This window comes from Pseudochaenichthys georgianus, chromosome 5, assembly GCF_902827115.2.
Source record: "Pseudochaenichthys georgianus chromosome 5, fPseGeo1.2, whole genome shotgun sequence".
Classification (NCBI taxonomy): domain Eukaryota; kingdom Metazoa; phylum Chordata; class Actinopteri; order Perciformes; family Channichthyidae; genus Pseudochaenichthys; species Pseudochaenichthys georgianus.
In genome coordinates, this window is record NC_047507.1 from 22,440,844 (window position 1) to 22,456,453 (window position 15,610).

A 15,610-nucleotide genomic window follows, 5' to 3' on the forward strand; every position below is an offset into this window, starting at 1 on the left:
TTTTGGTATGTGTTTTTTTAACCGGTTAATGGTTCCTTGTCCTTCACAACTCACCACATCTTGTGTCACATTGTGTGCTTCAGCTAATTAAACACTCACATGGCACATTAGGTTTTCTCTGATCTCTGCAGGTGAACGCATATGTGACTCTTAGGCATGCACGTGTTTGTGACTTTCCACCAACAGGACATGCCATTTATGCTGTGCTGCCTGCTTTTATCTCCTAGCAACCCCTCCTTTTCTCTCCCCTCTTGTCCCCTAGCTTTGGATCAGTCACAGTGCTCAGGAGGGTTTATGACTCAAAAATAATTGTCCACAGTGTCACTGCACCATAGAGTAGGTCCACAGGCCCAAAGATGGCTGCCTGTCCTTGAGTTTCATGCTTTACAAGCATATCAGTGGTTACCAAGAGTGAGACCACATCACCTCCATCCTTGCATCTTTACAGTGGTTCATTTCATCCTTAAATTAATCTATGAAGCATACATACTGCATAACACCCCTTACTGCACTGTAAAAACTCCGATCCATCCACAGCCTCTAATGTCAAGAGGAAAATATTCTTTGGGGTTTAGGTGTAGCCAGTCGATATTCGGGCTAAGACTTCCTCTTACATGCGCTGCTCACTGTTTTTGTCCAAATAACAACTTTTATATGCAATAATTGCTAAATCACTGCGAGACGATAACTGATTTGTCTCAGATTGCACTTCAGCCTCTTCTGCTTTCCACATGGTCTTTTTGCCTGCATTCAACCAAAGCCTGCTCAAATGTAAACTAATCAGATTAGAAACTGAAACCAGAATGCTAACAACATGTTGTTTTTCTGTCGCCTAAGGATTCTGCCTTCATTTGCAGACATCTGTTTAAAGAGATGTAACACAAACTATTCCTTGTTTTCATTGTTCGAGGACTTGCAAAAGGCAAAAATAGAGAATGATATCGCTCGCCTACTTTTGATAACTTAACAAATACAAGATGAATTTTGTAGAAGGGTAGTTCGTCCCAGAAAAAAGATTTTGATACCCAGAGCAGATAGGATAGCAGTCGCACACAGTGTCCTGTTACAATTCCCATTTAAGCACAAAGTGACTTGGAACATGTATGTAAACCGTTTAAAATGACCTCTTTAGTATCCTATAAGGAAGGTAGATCATCATACATCCTCAGACTATTGCAGTATGAACACAAACCCCTTCTTTAGTTTTGGATTAAATACATTTTTCCTGATAGTTCATGTCTTTGTTGCCCGGGAAACCCATTAAGGCTGTGTTGTCAGCCGGCAAAGCTCTTTTTTAAATCTTGCAATTCAACATCTACTAGATATAAAATAAGTTATTTTGGCCGGAAATCGGAAAAGTATTTTCAAAGTACATTAGTGAAACACCATGAACTGGTGCTCGCCTGAACAAATAGAGCAGTAACGATTTGTATCCCGTTCTCTGGATTGAGAGGGGCAATTGATGAAATCTGCAAAATGGCATTTGACCCCATCAGGACAGTAAGGCAGCTGTGGGAGGAGCTTGAGAGAAAAAAGAGGCCTGAGGGTTACGACTAAGGCAAGACATTACGAGAGATGAATGACAAGACATATACCTTCCCTTTTAAGATAAAATAACCATCTCAACCTCAACCAAATTATATATTCAGTTTCTTTATCCAATTAAGATTTTTTTTTTAAATGTGGTAATTTGTATTTGTCAAGAACCTTTAGACGGCTCCCACTTTGTCAGAGAGTTGATTTAAAAAACATGTATAATCCCTGTTAAGGCTCGTAGGGGTTAAGTTCCAGAAAACAAAGCTGACCTCCTACGAGACTAAATTCAACCTGACATCCTCTGGCAGGTCACTCGTGTTCATTCCTCGGTCAAACTTTACATTAAAGGGGACCAGGCCTTCTCAGGCCTCTCAGCTGTTGAATGAATTCCCACAGCAGACAAAGGAAGCGTACACATTGTGGCCTTAAAGGTATTTCAGACTTTTTAGAAGAACATTAAAAAAGAAAGTATTTATCAAAATATTTGATTAACCATTTGATGTCTTTTTAGTTCGATGTAAAATAAAACAAAGTGATATTGTTTGTAGCAGTTGTATTATATAAAACACAGACACAGCTTTCTGTCTGTTTCTCAAGAAAGAAGCACAAATATTATCTTGAGCACACATTATTGTTGAAAGAGCAAGTTTATGAAGTGAGATGTTCACTCAGTATGAACATAACTACATCAGTAGTGAGCGATACAAGGCAGTAAATGGAAGATATATTGAAGAGCATCCATGATTCAGCAGCAGTGTGGGCTTTCCAGTCATTAAAGATGTCTGCCACTGCTGACTCAACTCAACTGTTACTAGGATCTCTTTCCCTCTTACAAAACACGTCAATTACTTGTTTCTGTCCACGCCAACACCCCATCCTCCCTTCTTTGGAAGATGACCCTTCTGTCTTCCCTCCCCAGAAGCACCCTGAACTGACAGCAGGGACACAGATCCTGACTCAGACAACTGGGCCTGTCACTTCCAGACTAAGCTGTGTGTCTGAGGGCCGGGCTTGGCACTCTGTGCAAAAGCTGCATGCTACCAAAGACTCTGCATGACATTGCCTGGGTTGAGACAGAGCTTCAGGGGTTAACATGAATGGACAAGAGGAAGAAGTAATGGTTAGTGAGACAGGAGAAGATCGAGCTGCAGGAGATAGAAAGAAAAGGGTGCTTGTTTTGACTGCTTCAGCCCACAGGTAGCATGAGTCATTCACACCTTTTTCAATGCCACACGTTCACCTAGTGTATTTAGTAATTAAAAAACGAATTAAATAGAGTAAGTACTTCACAGATGGACTTTTTCTTCAGACATATGTACTACAGTGCAACTCTATAAAATACTGAATCATTTATCAGATAGGCACCTATGGATCAGGCTCACTCTAATTTGATTACATTAAAGCTTTGGAGGGATGCCAAATAGCTAGAAGGAAAACATCTAACAGTGTTGTAGGTCAGATTTAAGACATGGAGTTGTTCAAATGACAGCACATGGGTTGTCTCAGATACTAGTATTCTAATCAAATCTGTAATTATATCAGTTATAGTACAGTATACTATCGTCACTGTGTGAATTTGCCTGCTTGGTGAGGCAGGGATGTTTGGAACTCCATGCTAAAAAAGAATCCGTGGAGTAACTGAAGGAGTCGTCTTCTACAGTGCTCCTCTGGGGTGCTGGTGTACAGAACGCATCAATGGCACTCAAATGTTTTTACTACGAACTGAAGATGAAGAGGCTGTTCAGCATGTAAGTGTGTACCTGCACCAGTGAGAACACAGTGTTACTCAGAGTATGGCAGTATGGAATTAGATGTATTTGTATTAACATAACGTCTTTTGAGAATAACTTAATTGCTTATAATATTTCACTCACTTATATATTGATTATCTTTAAGCCTTATAGGCAAGCTGAGTTTTTTACATGTTCATATTGCTGTTTTTACAACTGGCAGTACTTACTGACCAGGCAGTCAATAAAAAGGTGGAGAGACACACTTCAATATGTTCTGTATTGACAGTAAACTGGCATATAGACGGAGGTAGTTTCCTCTCCTGTCAGTCAGCTGTCAACCATCAGAGACTTTCCAGCTCACCTCTGGTCCTCCACCTGTCTCCTGCCCTCACACTGGGTGTTATTTGTAATCACCATGATGACATGACTGTTGCTACGTTTGGTTTACACTGATACTGCGTGCCATGGTTATTATAATCAAGTTATACAAACATAACTGCATATAATCTTAAATAAACATGATCAATGGTCCTATCCTTACTGGGTCCTCCTTTACCTCCATCAGCGGACCCAGGATGTGATAATGGATCACACATCAAAAGACCTCAAGCATGAGGCCATTTTCCCCTTCAAACCTCACTTGACAGATCCTCCTCCCCAATTGGGCCATAATTCTCTTATATGGCATAATATGTAAAGTAGACGCACAGCACAGTATGTGGTGAACGGTGTAAGGATGGCGTCAAGGTCATTTGAGGGTAACTGGGAAAATAAAACACCGTCTGGGCAAAGAGCCATCTGAAAACCCAGCAAACCGTGTCTGTTAATCCGCGACTTGAGGATGCAGTTTACATTTTGATGTCTTAAATTGCATCGGTATCTTATCAGTCCACTGCAGTCTCAAAATGATGTGGCCAGAACACACGTGTGTGCTTGAGGAACAGTGAAGAATAACTCAGTGCATCGCTATTTGATACTCTCCCCGGCATTACTGCACGTGTTAGCACCTCAGAATAACAATATCAACAACACCCTGCATACAGCATTGCCCTGCAGGCTAAAACACCTCACACATTTAGCATCATGTGAGAACATTAAATGCGTAAACGTATTCGCGAAAAAATATATACATTTAAGAATATTTGATCAATCTAAGACATGCAAAGAAACCATGGAAAAGAAAACAGGTGTGATAATGTATGGCATTAAATAGTTCCTGAAATACAACATAGTACATTAGTTAAACTGCAAATTATGAATTGCTATGAAAGGATTTAAACTGAAGGCTATAGTTGTTGGAGCTTATGTACAGACTCATGTGCCATACTGTACCTACTAGTGTCAAAGCAACGCGCCATGCATTGGACAGTTAAAGGGCACTTTACCTGGTAGCTCAGCATGCTCTCGGGGTCGTTGATGGGCATGCTGGTGGCCTTTGGGTTAACCTGCTCAGTGTTCCCGAAAGGTACAGGTGAGACTTTCTCAGGAGCGGATCAGCCTCTCAGCGCTGGCTTAGGACGTTTCGAAAAGCATTCACGAGTTTGTGACAGCAGCTGCTTCTGTTTGCGCGGACATGGTGAGTGTAAACACCTCTTTCAGATTAGCTGAACGGTGACAATGATACAATTGGTGCCCCCCGTGTGTTATGGTGATTTCCCGGTCGTGCTTCCAGCTCCCCTCCCTCCTGTGCTGGCTGTGGGAGCAGGATGCAGAGAGCATCACTGCAGCTCAGCCAATCAGAGCGCAGAGGCACACAACGGGCTGCGACGCACTGCTGCTACCCAACACAATAAAGCCAAGACTATTAGAAGCGTATAGAGCTACGTCACTCATCATGTCCAGTTTGGCATCTTCTCACATTTTAACATGCTAAGATGTTCTGGACTATTGCATAGCAAATGTTGTTAAGCTGCTTGTTCTTTTTTTTCTTTTGTCATATTGCACTCTGCATCTATGAAGCTATAGAATATATTCCTTCAACACTTTTTGTTTATCCTCTTAACTTATTTGTTTTCTTTGTTTCAAAGAAGAAGTGCTGGGGAAAATTGTTTAGATCCTTTGTATAAGTATCAATACCACAACACAAAAACAACAACTCAATTAACGGTATATCATCCAAACGTTTAGTGAAAGTGTAGAGTAAAAGGAGAAATATTATCTGCCAAATTCACTTTTATTTATGCTATTGTCCCATTCAATTGTATTGTATTCAGTTTGTTGTGTAGGCTATTATATTATACTTGTTTTGATAACAGGATCAAATGGGAATACACGTTAAGAACAACTAATTAGTCTAAATCAACTAACATTTTCCTTAAGAAAAGTATGTCTAGTGTAGACAAGGCGATATATTCTTCAATCATTAGTAAAGTAGTGACAAACATGATTGCAAAAGTGAACAGTGAGCACATAACATGAAAGAGAGAACTGCCACATTATTGATACAGTAACACACACTTGAACTGAATAGAAAATACTAGCAAGCCTTGGATGCCACCTTGTGGGACGGCAGAGTATTACGCAGAGCAGGATATCTGCCTTTTCTATACTCAATGTAATCTAAATGCTATGCAGCTCACATGTATTACAGAGTGACGGTGATACAGGCGTGCTATTAAAGATGCAGGACACGTAATTATTATTTGTTTAACCTCTACTGAGGTCGCAACGAAAGCACTTCAAACCGAGCAGCCTCCACATTGGCCTCAGCATGAATTCTCTCGATCACATGAGACTGTCCACCTGCCACATTGGCACACCCGAGTGGACGCCCGCACGTGAAAGCCACACTGCAACTGATAGCGTGAGATCAGATAAGTGATCCACTTTGTTCAGCGCGTTGGCTAAAAGATGAAATATTTTTCACTGCCATGCGCAGCGTCCTGTTTCTCATGGGTACTGTTGTTGTGGCAACTGTAAACATTAAAGTGTGCACGGTTGCTATAGGAAGGGTCAGCGGGTAGGAAACAGGACTGTGCGAAACTGCGGGCAGAGTGGTCGTCGGGACAGTGGCGATGTGACAGGTTTGAATAGGCAATTATTGTTCATAGCTAGATATGTTATTGTTGTCATAGATGACACGTTGAGCATGTGTTTCCTACTATACCTGCTTTTGTGCATGCCTATGCAGACCAATACAGGTCTGTGTTTGTGTGTGTGTGTGTGTGTGTGTGTGTGTGTGTGTGTGTGTGTGTGTGTGTGTGTGTGTGTGTGTGTGTGCGTGCGTGCGTGCGTGCGTGTGCGTGTGTGTGTGTGTGTGTGTGTTTTGAGCATGGGTTTATTGAGTGCTGTGACAGCCTCAGTCAGCTCTGTTCAGATTTAGATGCCTGCTTGACCCAATTTACATCCTTCAGCTAGGTCCCACACATATTCCAGTTTATGAAATGGTAGCTACTGTACATGGTCTTGGTCTTAGAGTAAACATGTTTTTGTATCTGTCTTTATGTTCTATGAATGATAATATCCTATAATATGATGATCAGAAAATGATGCTTTTGTAAACATATTTCTATCCCCACAGAACTGACCACGCTATGTTGATTGCTGAAGAGATTACTTATCAGGAAAATGCAACAAGTGCCAGGTAAGTGGATGGATCTGCATACAAATGCCTGCACACAGTTGCCTTATACAGACATTTCCCCAAGCAGTTTGTCTCAGTGTTACAATCCACAGTGGCTCCAGTTGAAGGGAGGCTACGTCGTAATGTGCCAAGCCTGCCAGCGATCAAGCCTGACAGGCTGAAAACAGCCAAAACACTGGTAGAGAAGGCAGTGAAGGTGATTATATGTGAAACACAGATGTCATTGTACACCTCTGCATTTACACCCACTATCTTTTTATGTGTTGTGTTGTATTTGACTCTGATTTATATGACTCCTCCACTCATTCTCAGCTGAGGAAGGTGTTTTCAGTGCAGGGGCCCTACCCAGTGATCCGTGCTGCCCTATGGGCCAGAGGGTGGGTTGAACGCCGTTTGCCTAATCCTACCCAGAGAGCACCTCATTACCATGGCAATGAAGAGGAAGATGGCGGCGATGGTGATGTCAGTGTTCATGTTACTGGTAAGACAATGGAGGACAAAGTCCTTTGAGAAAACAACATGCAGTGTAGGTGTAAACAACACCCGAAAAAACAGCTGTGCCTGAGCGACTGATATACTGGGGACGGAATAGATGTGCATTATAACCTCACAGTATTACTAACAAATAACTATTATATCTTATAATCACTAATAAGGTAGTATACTTTTACATAATTGCTGGTCATTAACTGACATTTTAATTGCAAGTAAGATATCCTTTCATAATTCCCATTGTTGTAAACAATTATCTTATAATCTTATGTCTTATCATCACGTTTAGAAAGCATTATGAATATTATCATTGGCGTCATAGAAAGTGTTAACAATATATATTTCGTTTATTTGGCAGGGACAATGCACAGTAATGAACACTTAAAACATTATAATGTGTCAAGCTTAACAGTGCCAGATTTAGCTCTGAGCTAATTTCCATCCGCAGTCCCTCACATAAAACATTTAAGAAGTTTACATTTTACACACATAGCAAAAACAAAATACATGAAATGCAAAAGGTGCAAAAGAGCAAGAGCAGCATACACAAGTATTTATGACATGGTAATACAATCTAGCAGCAACGACATATAAAGTGCAAGAGCAGATACAAGAGCTACACAAAGTGCAAGAGGAGATGCCCCGGTGTTAAAGTGCATTTAGCGCTGATCGCACGGATGTTTGTTCCTCAACCATTCTTTGAGGTGACCTTTGAAGCTATTGAGAGTGGGACAATCCCGTATCTCAGTTGTGAGGCTATTCCACAAAGAGCTGCCTTTAATGGAAAGTACAGACCTAGTGCAGCGTCCAGTGTGTTTTTTGTGGATGAATTCCCCTAAGGGAGGCGGGGCCAGTCCATGTAAACATTCATAAATAAAGCACATACTTTTAAAAGACTTAAAATTGTCAAAGCTCAAGAAATGGTGTTTTCCCAGGATGGTACAGTGGTGGTATGAATAAGGCTTTCTGTCAAACACCTTGATAGCTCTCTTGAACAGCTGTTCTATTGGTTTCAGGTTTGTGGCTCAAGCAAACGACCAGTTTGTAAAACAGTATTCAATGTGGGATAGAATCAGACAGTGGAGGAATGACTTTGCAGCATTGACAGTTAAGAAGGGTCTAATTTGTTTAACATTTTGCAAGTTGAATCTAACGGTATTGGATACTTTCTTGATATGTTTCTTAAAAGTCAAGTTTGAGTCCAGTATGACTCCAAGATACTTGAAGTGGGAGACTAATTCTAATTCTGCTCCGTTTAAAAACACGTTGGATCCTTCGATTTTGACTGGTCGTTTACTGAACATCATGCATACTGGTTTTTTACGTTTAACTGTAAGAAAATGTTGTTCAGCCAGTGTTGAACCTTGTCCAAAGCATTTGAGAGACAGGATGAGATCATTTCAGTGTTTTCCCCGTGTATAAAGATGACCGCATCATCGGCATACATTTGCACATTCAACTCAGGACATACATTAGGCAAGTCATTAATGAACAGTGAAAAAAGTAACGGTCCAAGAATGGAACCTTGTGGAACCCCAACAGGGTTGACAAGGAAGGGGGTTTGGCACCGTTGACCAAAACACACTGTTTTCTGTTCGATAAGTAAGACTCAACCCAATGTATCGAAACTGCCGAAAAATTGAAATGAGTCAGCTTTGTAAGGAGCACTTGGTGGTCAACTGTGTCAAATACCTTTCCTGAGATCAAGGAAGACAGCACCTACATATGGGCTCGTGTCCAACATACATTTAACCTTTTCCACAAAGTCATCTATATTAAATCTATTAGTTCATTTGGTGATTTAAATTTGGTATAATAAAAAGATCAGTTATATTTTTCTTAACTCTCAGAGCTAAAAGTGCAGGAGAGGTTAGCATATATGTAATTTGAGCACTAGATCAGATGGATACAAGGATACCCCTCACCTGATAAATGATACATTGGCTCCCACGTTACAGACAGCAGCCTATAACAAAGACCCCTACCCTTTTACCCCCGGTCCTAGTCTACATGCACCCTCACACAAACACACTCTTTACTTATTGCTCTACAGAGAGAGTGGATGAAGGCGAGAAAGACGAGACCCTCGATGACATGTACGACCTCATGGTAAGATAACGTTCTAGTGAACCAACAATACGCTGACATCTTGTGCAGTGTGAGAGCAATCAAATGTGCTATTACTGCATTCTCCGAAGACTTCATCTCCATGTGTCTTTTTGAATTGCCGTTCATTCTAACAGCATATTTACATTTTTCACACTTTTGCCCAACCTTTTCCAGTCTCGCATGGTTCGAAATGAAACAACTTATTTCCACTGGACAACACGCCGGGATTACATCGACTGTCGATCCCTACGGAATGACCAAATGATCAACCACTATGCAAATTCAGGGACGTTTACCACCAAGGTATCATCCCATAAGAGTTTCCAATGATTATGTACCAAAATAGCCGTAGGTTAACCAGTATTCTCTACTCCTATGTTTATATGTCTGTTAATTCCAGGTGGGGCTCTGTGTGAACCTGCGTAACCTTCAGTGGTTTGATACAGCTGATCCCGACACCTTCTTCCCGAGGTGCTACAGGCTTGGGGCAGAGGAGGAACAGCACGCATTCATAGGTCTGCTGTGTGGTTCTATTTGCTCATTCCAACTATCTGTTATGCTGCGCACACAATTCTTTATTATTCCGCCGGGTTATTTTGCGCTATTTTTCTCATAACTTCAGTGAAAATGCTCCAAATGGCCCAAAACTTCACAGGTTTGGTAACGATGCAGCCATCAACGCATCTAAGCATATTATGGGATGTCATCAAATGCCGTTGGCATGGCGACAGATCATTCACCATCAAGTTGAATGAAAGTTTGCAGTTCAAATATTCTGCTGCTTTTCCAAGCCTTTTCACTTTCTTTTCTTCTCTCATCACACATTCAAGCCTCCAGTGTTCATGTATCATTTCAATCTAAATTCTTCACTTTCTTCTTACACTTTACATTTCAGCATAGCAGTTTAGCGTCAGCTTTTCAGCATAAAGCATTCCCACTAGCAATTTCTTCAGGAATTGCATTCTCTAGTTTGTCAATATAATGCTGAATCAAATATGCAAAGACAGGTGTAAAGGGTACATGGAAAAATAGATGCACATTCCCTTTTTGTGATGATATCATCTTAAACAGATGCTCTTTCTCTCTCTGTGTGCTCTTTTCTTCTCGTTCTGTTGTCTATGAAGAGGATTTCAGGAGAACAGCATGCACCAGTCTGCTGCAGCATGTAGTTGAGACAAGTAGAAGGACGAGAGACCAAGCAGAGGGTGAGGAACAAAAAGCCAAAACAGTGTTCTTGGTAAATGACCACACAATGTTTATTGAGACCAAGCATTGTTTCTCTCTAGAGTTGGATAATGTGGAGCATCAAGTTGTTGGTCCAGGAATGGTTGACATGGCTTTGCACGTGTGTCAAGAGTTTCTCACTGTTTTGGAGCACGGCGACATTGATTCAACAGCAGAAACACCACAATCAGTGAAGGAACAGCATTGGGTTGAGTTTCTGCAAGACTACTACATGGTTGTGCAGTGAGTATGTTGTCATGGAGATTCCTGGGAATGCTCAAATGATCCTGCTGAGGTCACACTTAGTGCATCTGCAGTACAGCCCAAGTAGACATCACTGGAAATATACAGCATGTCCCAGTCCCACACTATTGTTTATTCTGTACAAATACTATAAAGTAAACAAGATACTGCATGCTAATATTTAAAGGGTACTATGATTGGCAGTTGGTATAAAAAAGATAAATAGTGCCCTGCTGTATAAACAGGCATGCAAACAGCCAACATTGAGAACAATATTTCCTATTTCAATCTTAATACAACTCTGAACTGTGAGTAGCTCTTTCACTTAATTTCCTGTGTGCATTGTATTGGACATTAATGTCTTATTAACACCACACAGTAACTTGTTTTATTATGCATTGGTACTTTTAATGTTGGATTATATAATTTCCCCCTCTTTGAATAACCAGTATGCCTACTTACATAACTCTTCAGTATGGAAGCACAATGACTGTCTGAAGGACTGCATTATATTAGGAATGAATGAAAACTCACCTTCTTAAAATAATACACTCTTCATGTTTGTAGTGAAGGTGCATCAATCAGGGGTAGCGGTGTGTTTGTGGAGCGCTGCCAGGCCATGTTAATCAGACTGCAGGAAGTTTGCCCTCAGCTTGATACTGATGGACTAAACAACATATGGATCATCAAACCAGGTGCCAAGTCAAGAGGACGAGGTGAGGTTTAAAGAAATACAAATAACATTAATAATTATATAAATATGGGGGTCTTTTTTATGAATCTTTTAGCCTACTTCTTTTACTGAAAAAAACATTGAAAACCAAACTTGCCATGGTGACTTGTATTATTGCAAAGTACATTTTGACATGGATGTCACTATTGCTTTATTTTTCTACTTGTACTTTCTTCTCAGCTTAAATGTGGGGTAGGTAAGTTTGAGAAACCGGCTCGAGATACACTTTTTGTTATATTCCATGGAATGCTTTTAACATCCCGATAGCAATGAATATCTTAAGTGCTTTGACAAAACATCCATAACAAAATGTCACCTGTGGAAGCCATGGTGCTGTAAAAAGCACGACCAATCATCTGAGCCGGCCCCGCTAAAATAACTGGATGGCCTACCTGCCTGTCAGCCTTCCATCTGTGCACAAACTTATCTCGTGCCCTCATTGGTCATGTGCGCGTTCGTGTGTGTGTTGAAGGAAGTGGCAGATTTTTTCCAGCTGTGTATTTTCAAATTCTAGCGCACTCGAGCTGGTTTCTCCAAAATTACCGACCCCACCTTTAATTATGATAAACTAATTCAAGCCTGTTTTTTTGGTCCTCATATTCTCTTAGTTTAATGTAATCATGTTGCAACCACCCCTCTAGGTATAATGTGCATGAATCGCATGGAAGATATTTTGGCACTCGTGGACAGTGACAGAGCCCTGAGTAAGGAGAGCAAGTGGGTTATTCAGAAATACCTGGAGCGTCCTCTGTTGGTCCATGGCACCAAGTTTGACCTCCGCCAGTGGTTCCTGGTCACGGACTGGAACCCCCTGACTATCTGGTTCTACAGAGAGTGCTACCTGCGGTTCTCCACTCAGCCCTACTCCACAAAAACTCTGGACAAGTACATTTTTCTTTTGTTCTTGACCTTTGCTCTATATTGTATCTGCTTTGTGGAGGATATGATTTAACAATGCAAGGAGGATCGAGTTTCATTTAAAGCATGATTTACACTAACCTTCATGGCCTTATCTCTTTTATGTTTCCCCAGCTCAGTCCACCTGTGCAACAACTCCATCCAGAAGCACTTCCAGCCGTCCTGTGAGCGCCACCCAGGGGTTCCTGAGGATAACATGTGGTCCTGCTCTCAGTTTAAGGCTTTTCTGCAGTTGCAGGGCCTTGGGGCAGAGTGGGAGTCAATTGTGGTCCCGGGCATGAAGCAAGCGGTGGTCCGTGCCCTGCAGACATCCCAGGACCTCGTAGAGCCCCGCAAAGCGAGCTTCGAGCTCTATGGAGCCGACTTTATGCTGGGCAGAGATCTGAGGCCTTGGCTTCTGGAGATCAACGCCAGTCCGACCATGTCCTGCTCCACCGCTGTGACCGCCCGCCTCTGCCCTGCTGTGCAGCTGGACACACTGAGGGTGGTGCTCGACAGACGCACTGATCCTGGTGCTTACACAGGAGGATTTCAGCTAATATTCAAACAGGTAGGAATATATTCAAATATCATGCCTACACAATGGGTTATAATTTCCTTGGGAAGTACACTGAATTATAGAGGCCACACCAAGTGCATATATTTGTGTCTTTATCCCTCTACCAGGCTGCAGTAGAAGTTCCTCAGTATGTAGGAGTAAACCTGGTGGTGGAAGGAGCCCCCATAAGGCGATCCAGATCTCGACTTCATAGACAAACTGTTATTTCTAAGCCACCGCTCAACATGCAGCTCCCTCCACACCAGTCTTCAGAAGAGGTTGAAACGACACATATACCGTTATCAGGTCAGAGGTCCTGTGCAGTCTCTGCTTTCTGTCTTTCAGGCAAAGAGAACCGAGCTGCTGGAGAGAAAAAGAGGCAGCTGACATCAACATCTCCTAAAAGGGAATGCGAAGGGAGGAAAGATGTTCAGAATACCTCCTGTGTTCGCACGTTGGGTCGCAGTCTGGCAAGTCAAATTCCCCTGGTGGTACACACTGAACCTCAGAGGAAAGCCCGACGGTTGGGTTTGAGTCTTGGTGCCAACGGGGAAACTCTGGTCCCACGGAGCTTCTCCTTTTCCCTCAGCCCCCCTCACAACATGTCAGATTGCAAATCTTGGGCCAACCAAGGCCATGGATCACACAAGAATAGATCTTTTCTTCCACAGACAGCTTTTGATCCTCAACACAGGACTCCTACCCGGGTGTTTCCTTCCCTCCGCAGTCCCCTTCCTACCCTGGAGGTCTTAAGCTTGCGACCTAACATAGTGGCTGGAAACACAGCCTGTCGTAATCCAAACTTGTCCTCTCATCTCAGCGTCCACAGGCCTCAGTTATTCCTCTGCTCTCGGAGGCAAAGCATGGCTACATTTAAAGGGCAGTGCACAGGGGAACATAAACCTTGACATTGAGTGTTTAACAAACAGTTGAAAGTGCTAAAGAAATGTTGTTAGCAATAACAGTTATCATGCCTAACAAACAACAAATAAGATGTATATATATCACAACATACTACTGTATGTGATCATTTACATTGTTCTTGTGGCTTTAGATTTTATTTGTTAAAAGAAACAAGACAATCATGTTTCAAGTGAGACATTTTCCAATCACACTCAGGCTTTCAATTTACAACAGTAAGGTTAATATGAATAATTCTACATTCTTATATTAAGAGAAAAGTGTTACACAATCCATACTGTATGCTTAAGTGGTATATCTGAACTATGTTGTGGTGTGCCTAACTGGAAATGTGAATGATTTGTGATTATGTTGTGTATCGCTTATGTAAGAGCGATACTGGGTGGAAGTTCATCTGTATTAAAACAAACGAACCAAACAAGTTAATTGAAGTGTCTCCAGTGTAGCAGATATTTAATAATAATAATAATGGGTTTCATTTATAACGCACTTCATATCTGAGTTCAGATCCCGAAGTGCTACAAGCATTTAGCATGGAACAAAATAAAAACAGTACACAACACGAAAGAAGGTAGAAAGAATAAAAAGCAGTACAAAAATTAATTAAATAAAAAATAAATGTCAAGCTGACTGGGCAGAAAATAATATAATAAAATGATCACTGGTTCTGCAGAGAAGTGGTCATTTTCATAATACAGGATGTATGTATATGTAATACCCAGTAGGGGGCATTAAAGGCTAAACTATCAGACTGCATGTTAATGGTAAAGCCTGTCCAGGGGAAGTAAAAATAAAATAATTGGCAGTTCTAATCCAGATGATATTACATCTTTAGCAACACCTGGGGAACATGGTCTTTAATCCTGTTCGGAAAATCCGTGAATGATTTAAACATCAATAAACATTCTTAAACATTATTGAACATATTTTAAAAGAAATTGACCGTTAACCGTTTTTGTAAAAAAATAAATAGCTCTGAGTTTCATTCCCTTAATAGGACAGGTTAACAGAAATAGAAACAGACAGGAGACAATGAGGGAGGGAGAGATGTTGATGTTGTGGTTACAACCACAATGCCTCGTAACCAACTACTGAGATGAGCGTTAAAATAATGATTTCACTGTATAAATGTATTTAACTAGTTGGAATAATGGGCTTACTACAGCTCTAAAATTAGCTTGCAAATTATCACTCATTGGAAACAAATGACTGGACTGGACATGTAGATCTAGAGTATCAGTTTAGAAGGAACTAATGACATTTAAAATGCATGTCATGGCCTTCAGTTTATGTGAACAGGGGAGACAACACTCCAACAGCCAATGATAGTGGAAACAAGAGCTTATGATGTTGCAGGAGACCTGGGTAGAAATCTTCAGCATGAGATAAGCCTTGTTGATTGTAGGTGCACTCATATAGATAATACATGTGATTGCACAATACAATACATGTTGTTATTAATGAATTAAGTTGTATTTCTTTCAATGTATTTGTTTACAGTGCTGGGAGTGTAAAAACAGTGAGATGTTGTAATTCTGGGATAATAGCATTTCATTTTAAATCGTACATATGATAAAAAA

At 41.1% G+C, this 15,610-nt stretch overlaps 2 protein-coding genes across 4 annotated transcripts in view; one reads left to right on the plus strand and one right to left on the minus strand.

Moving 5' to 3' along the window:
- The window catches only part of slc4a8 (solute carrier family 4 member 8), a 30,181-nt gene extending 25,245 nt beyond the window's left edge, over window positions 1–4,936 (minus strand). For both annotated transcript variants that reach the window (XR_011643226.1, XM_034083866.2), the window contains exon 1: window positions 4,655–4,936. Coding sequence is in view for 1 of the 2 variants with exons in the window: in XM_034083866.2 (XP_033939757.1) it covers window positions 4,655–4,693 (39 nt within the window). In the remaining variant the exon portion in view is untranslated. The remainder of the gene's footprint in view (window positions 1–4,654) is intronic.
- Window positions 4,937–6,185: 1,249 nt separating this feature from the next.
- ttll3 (tubulin tyrosine ligase-like family, member 3) lies at window positions 6,186–15,429 on the plus strand. Of its 2 annotated transcripts, XM_034083620.2 has the most exons (13): window positions 6,186–6,292; window positions 6,790–6,852; window positions 6,945–7,048; window positions 7,165–7,333; window positions 9,398–9,453; window positions 9,628–9,756; window positions 9,854–9,968; window positions 10,578–10,658; window positions 10,740–10,920; window positions 11,488–11,636; window positions 12,295–12,538; window positions 12,686–13,121; window positions 13,238–15,429. In XM_034083620.2, exons 2-13 carry the CDS (start codon window positions 6,837–6,839, stop codon window positions 14,015–14,017), a joined length of 2,460 nt encoding a protein of 819 aa, XP_033939511.1. In that variant the 5' UTR covers window positions 6,186–6,292; window positions 6,790–6,836; the 3' UTR covers window positions 14,018–15,429. The 2 variants fall into 2 exon arrangements, with proteins under 2 accessions (XP_033939511.1, XP_033939510.1); XM_034083619.2 differs by having other exon boundaries at window positions 10,578–10,920.
- The last annotated feature ends 181 nt before the right edge of the window (window positions 15,430–15,610 follow it).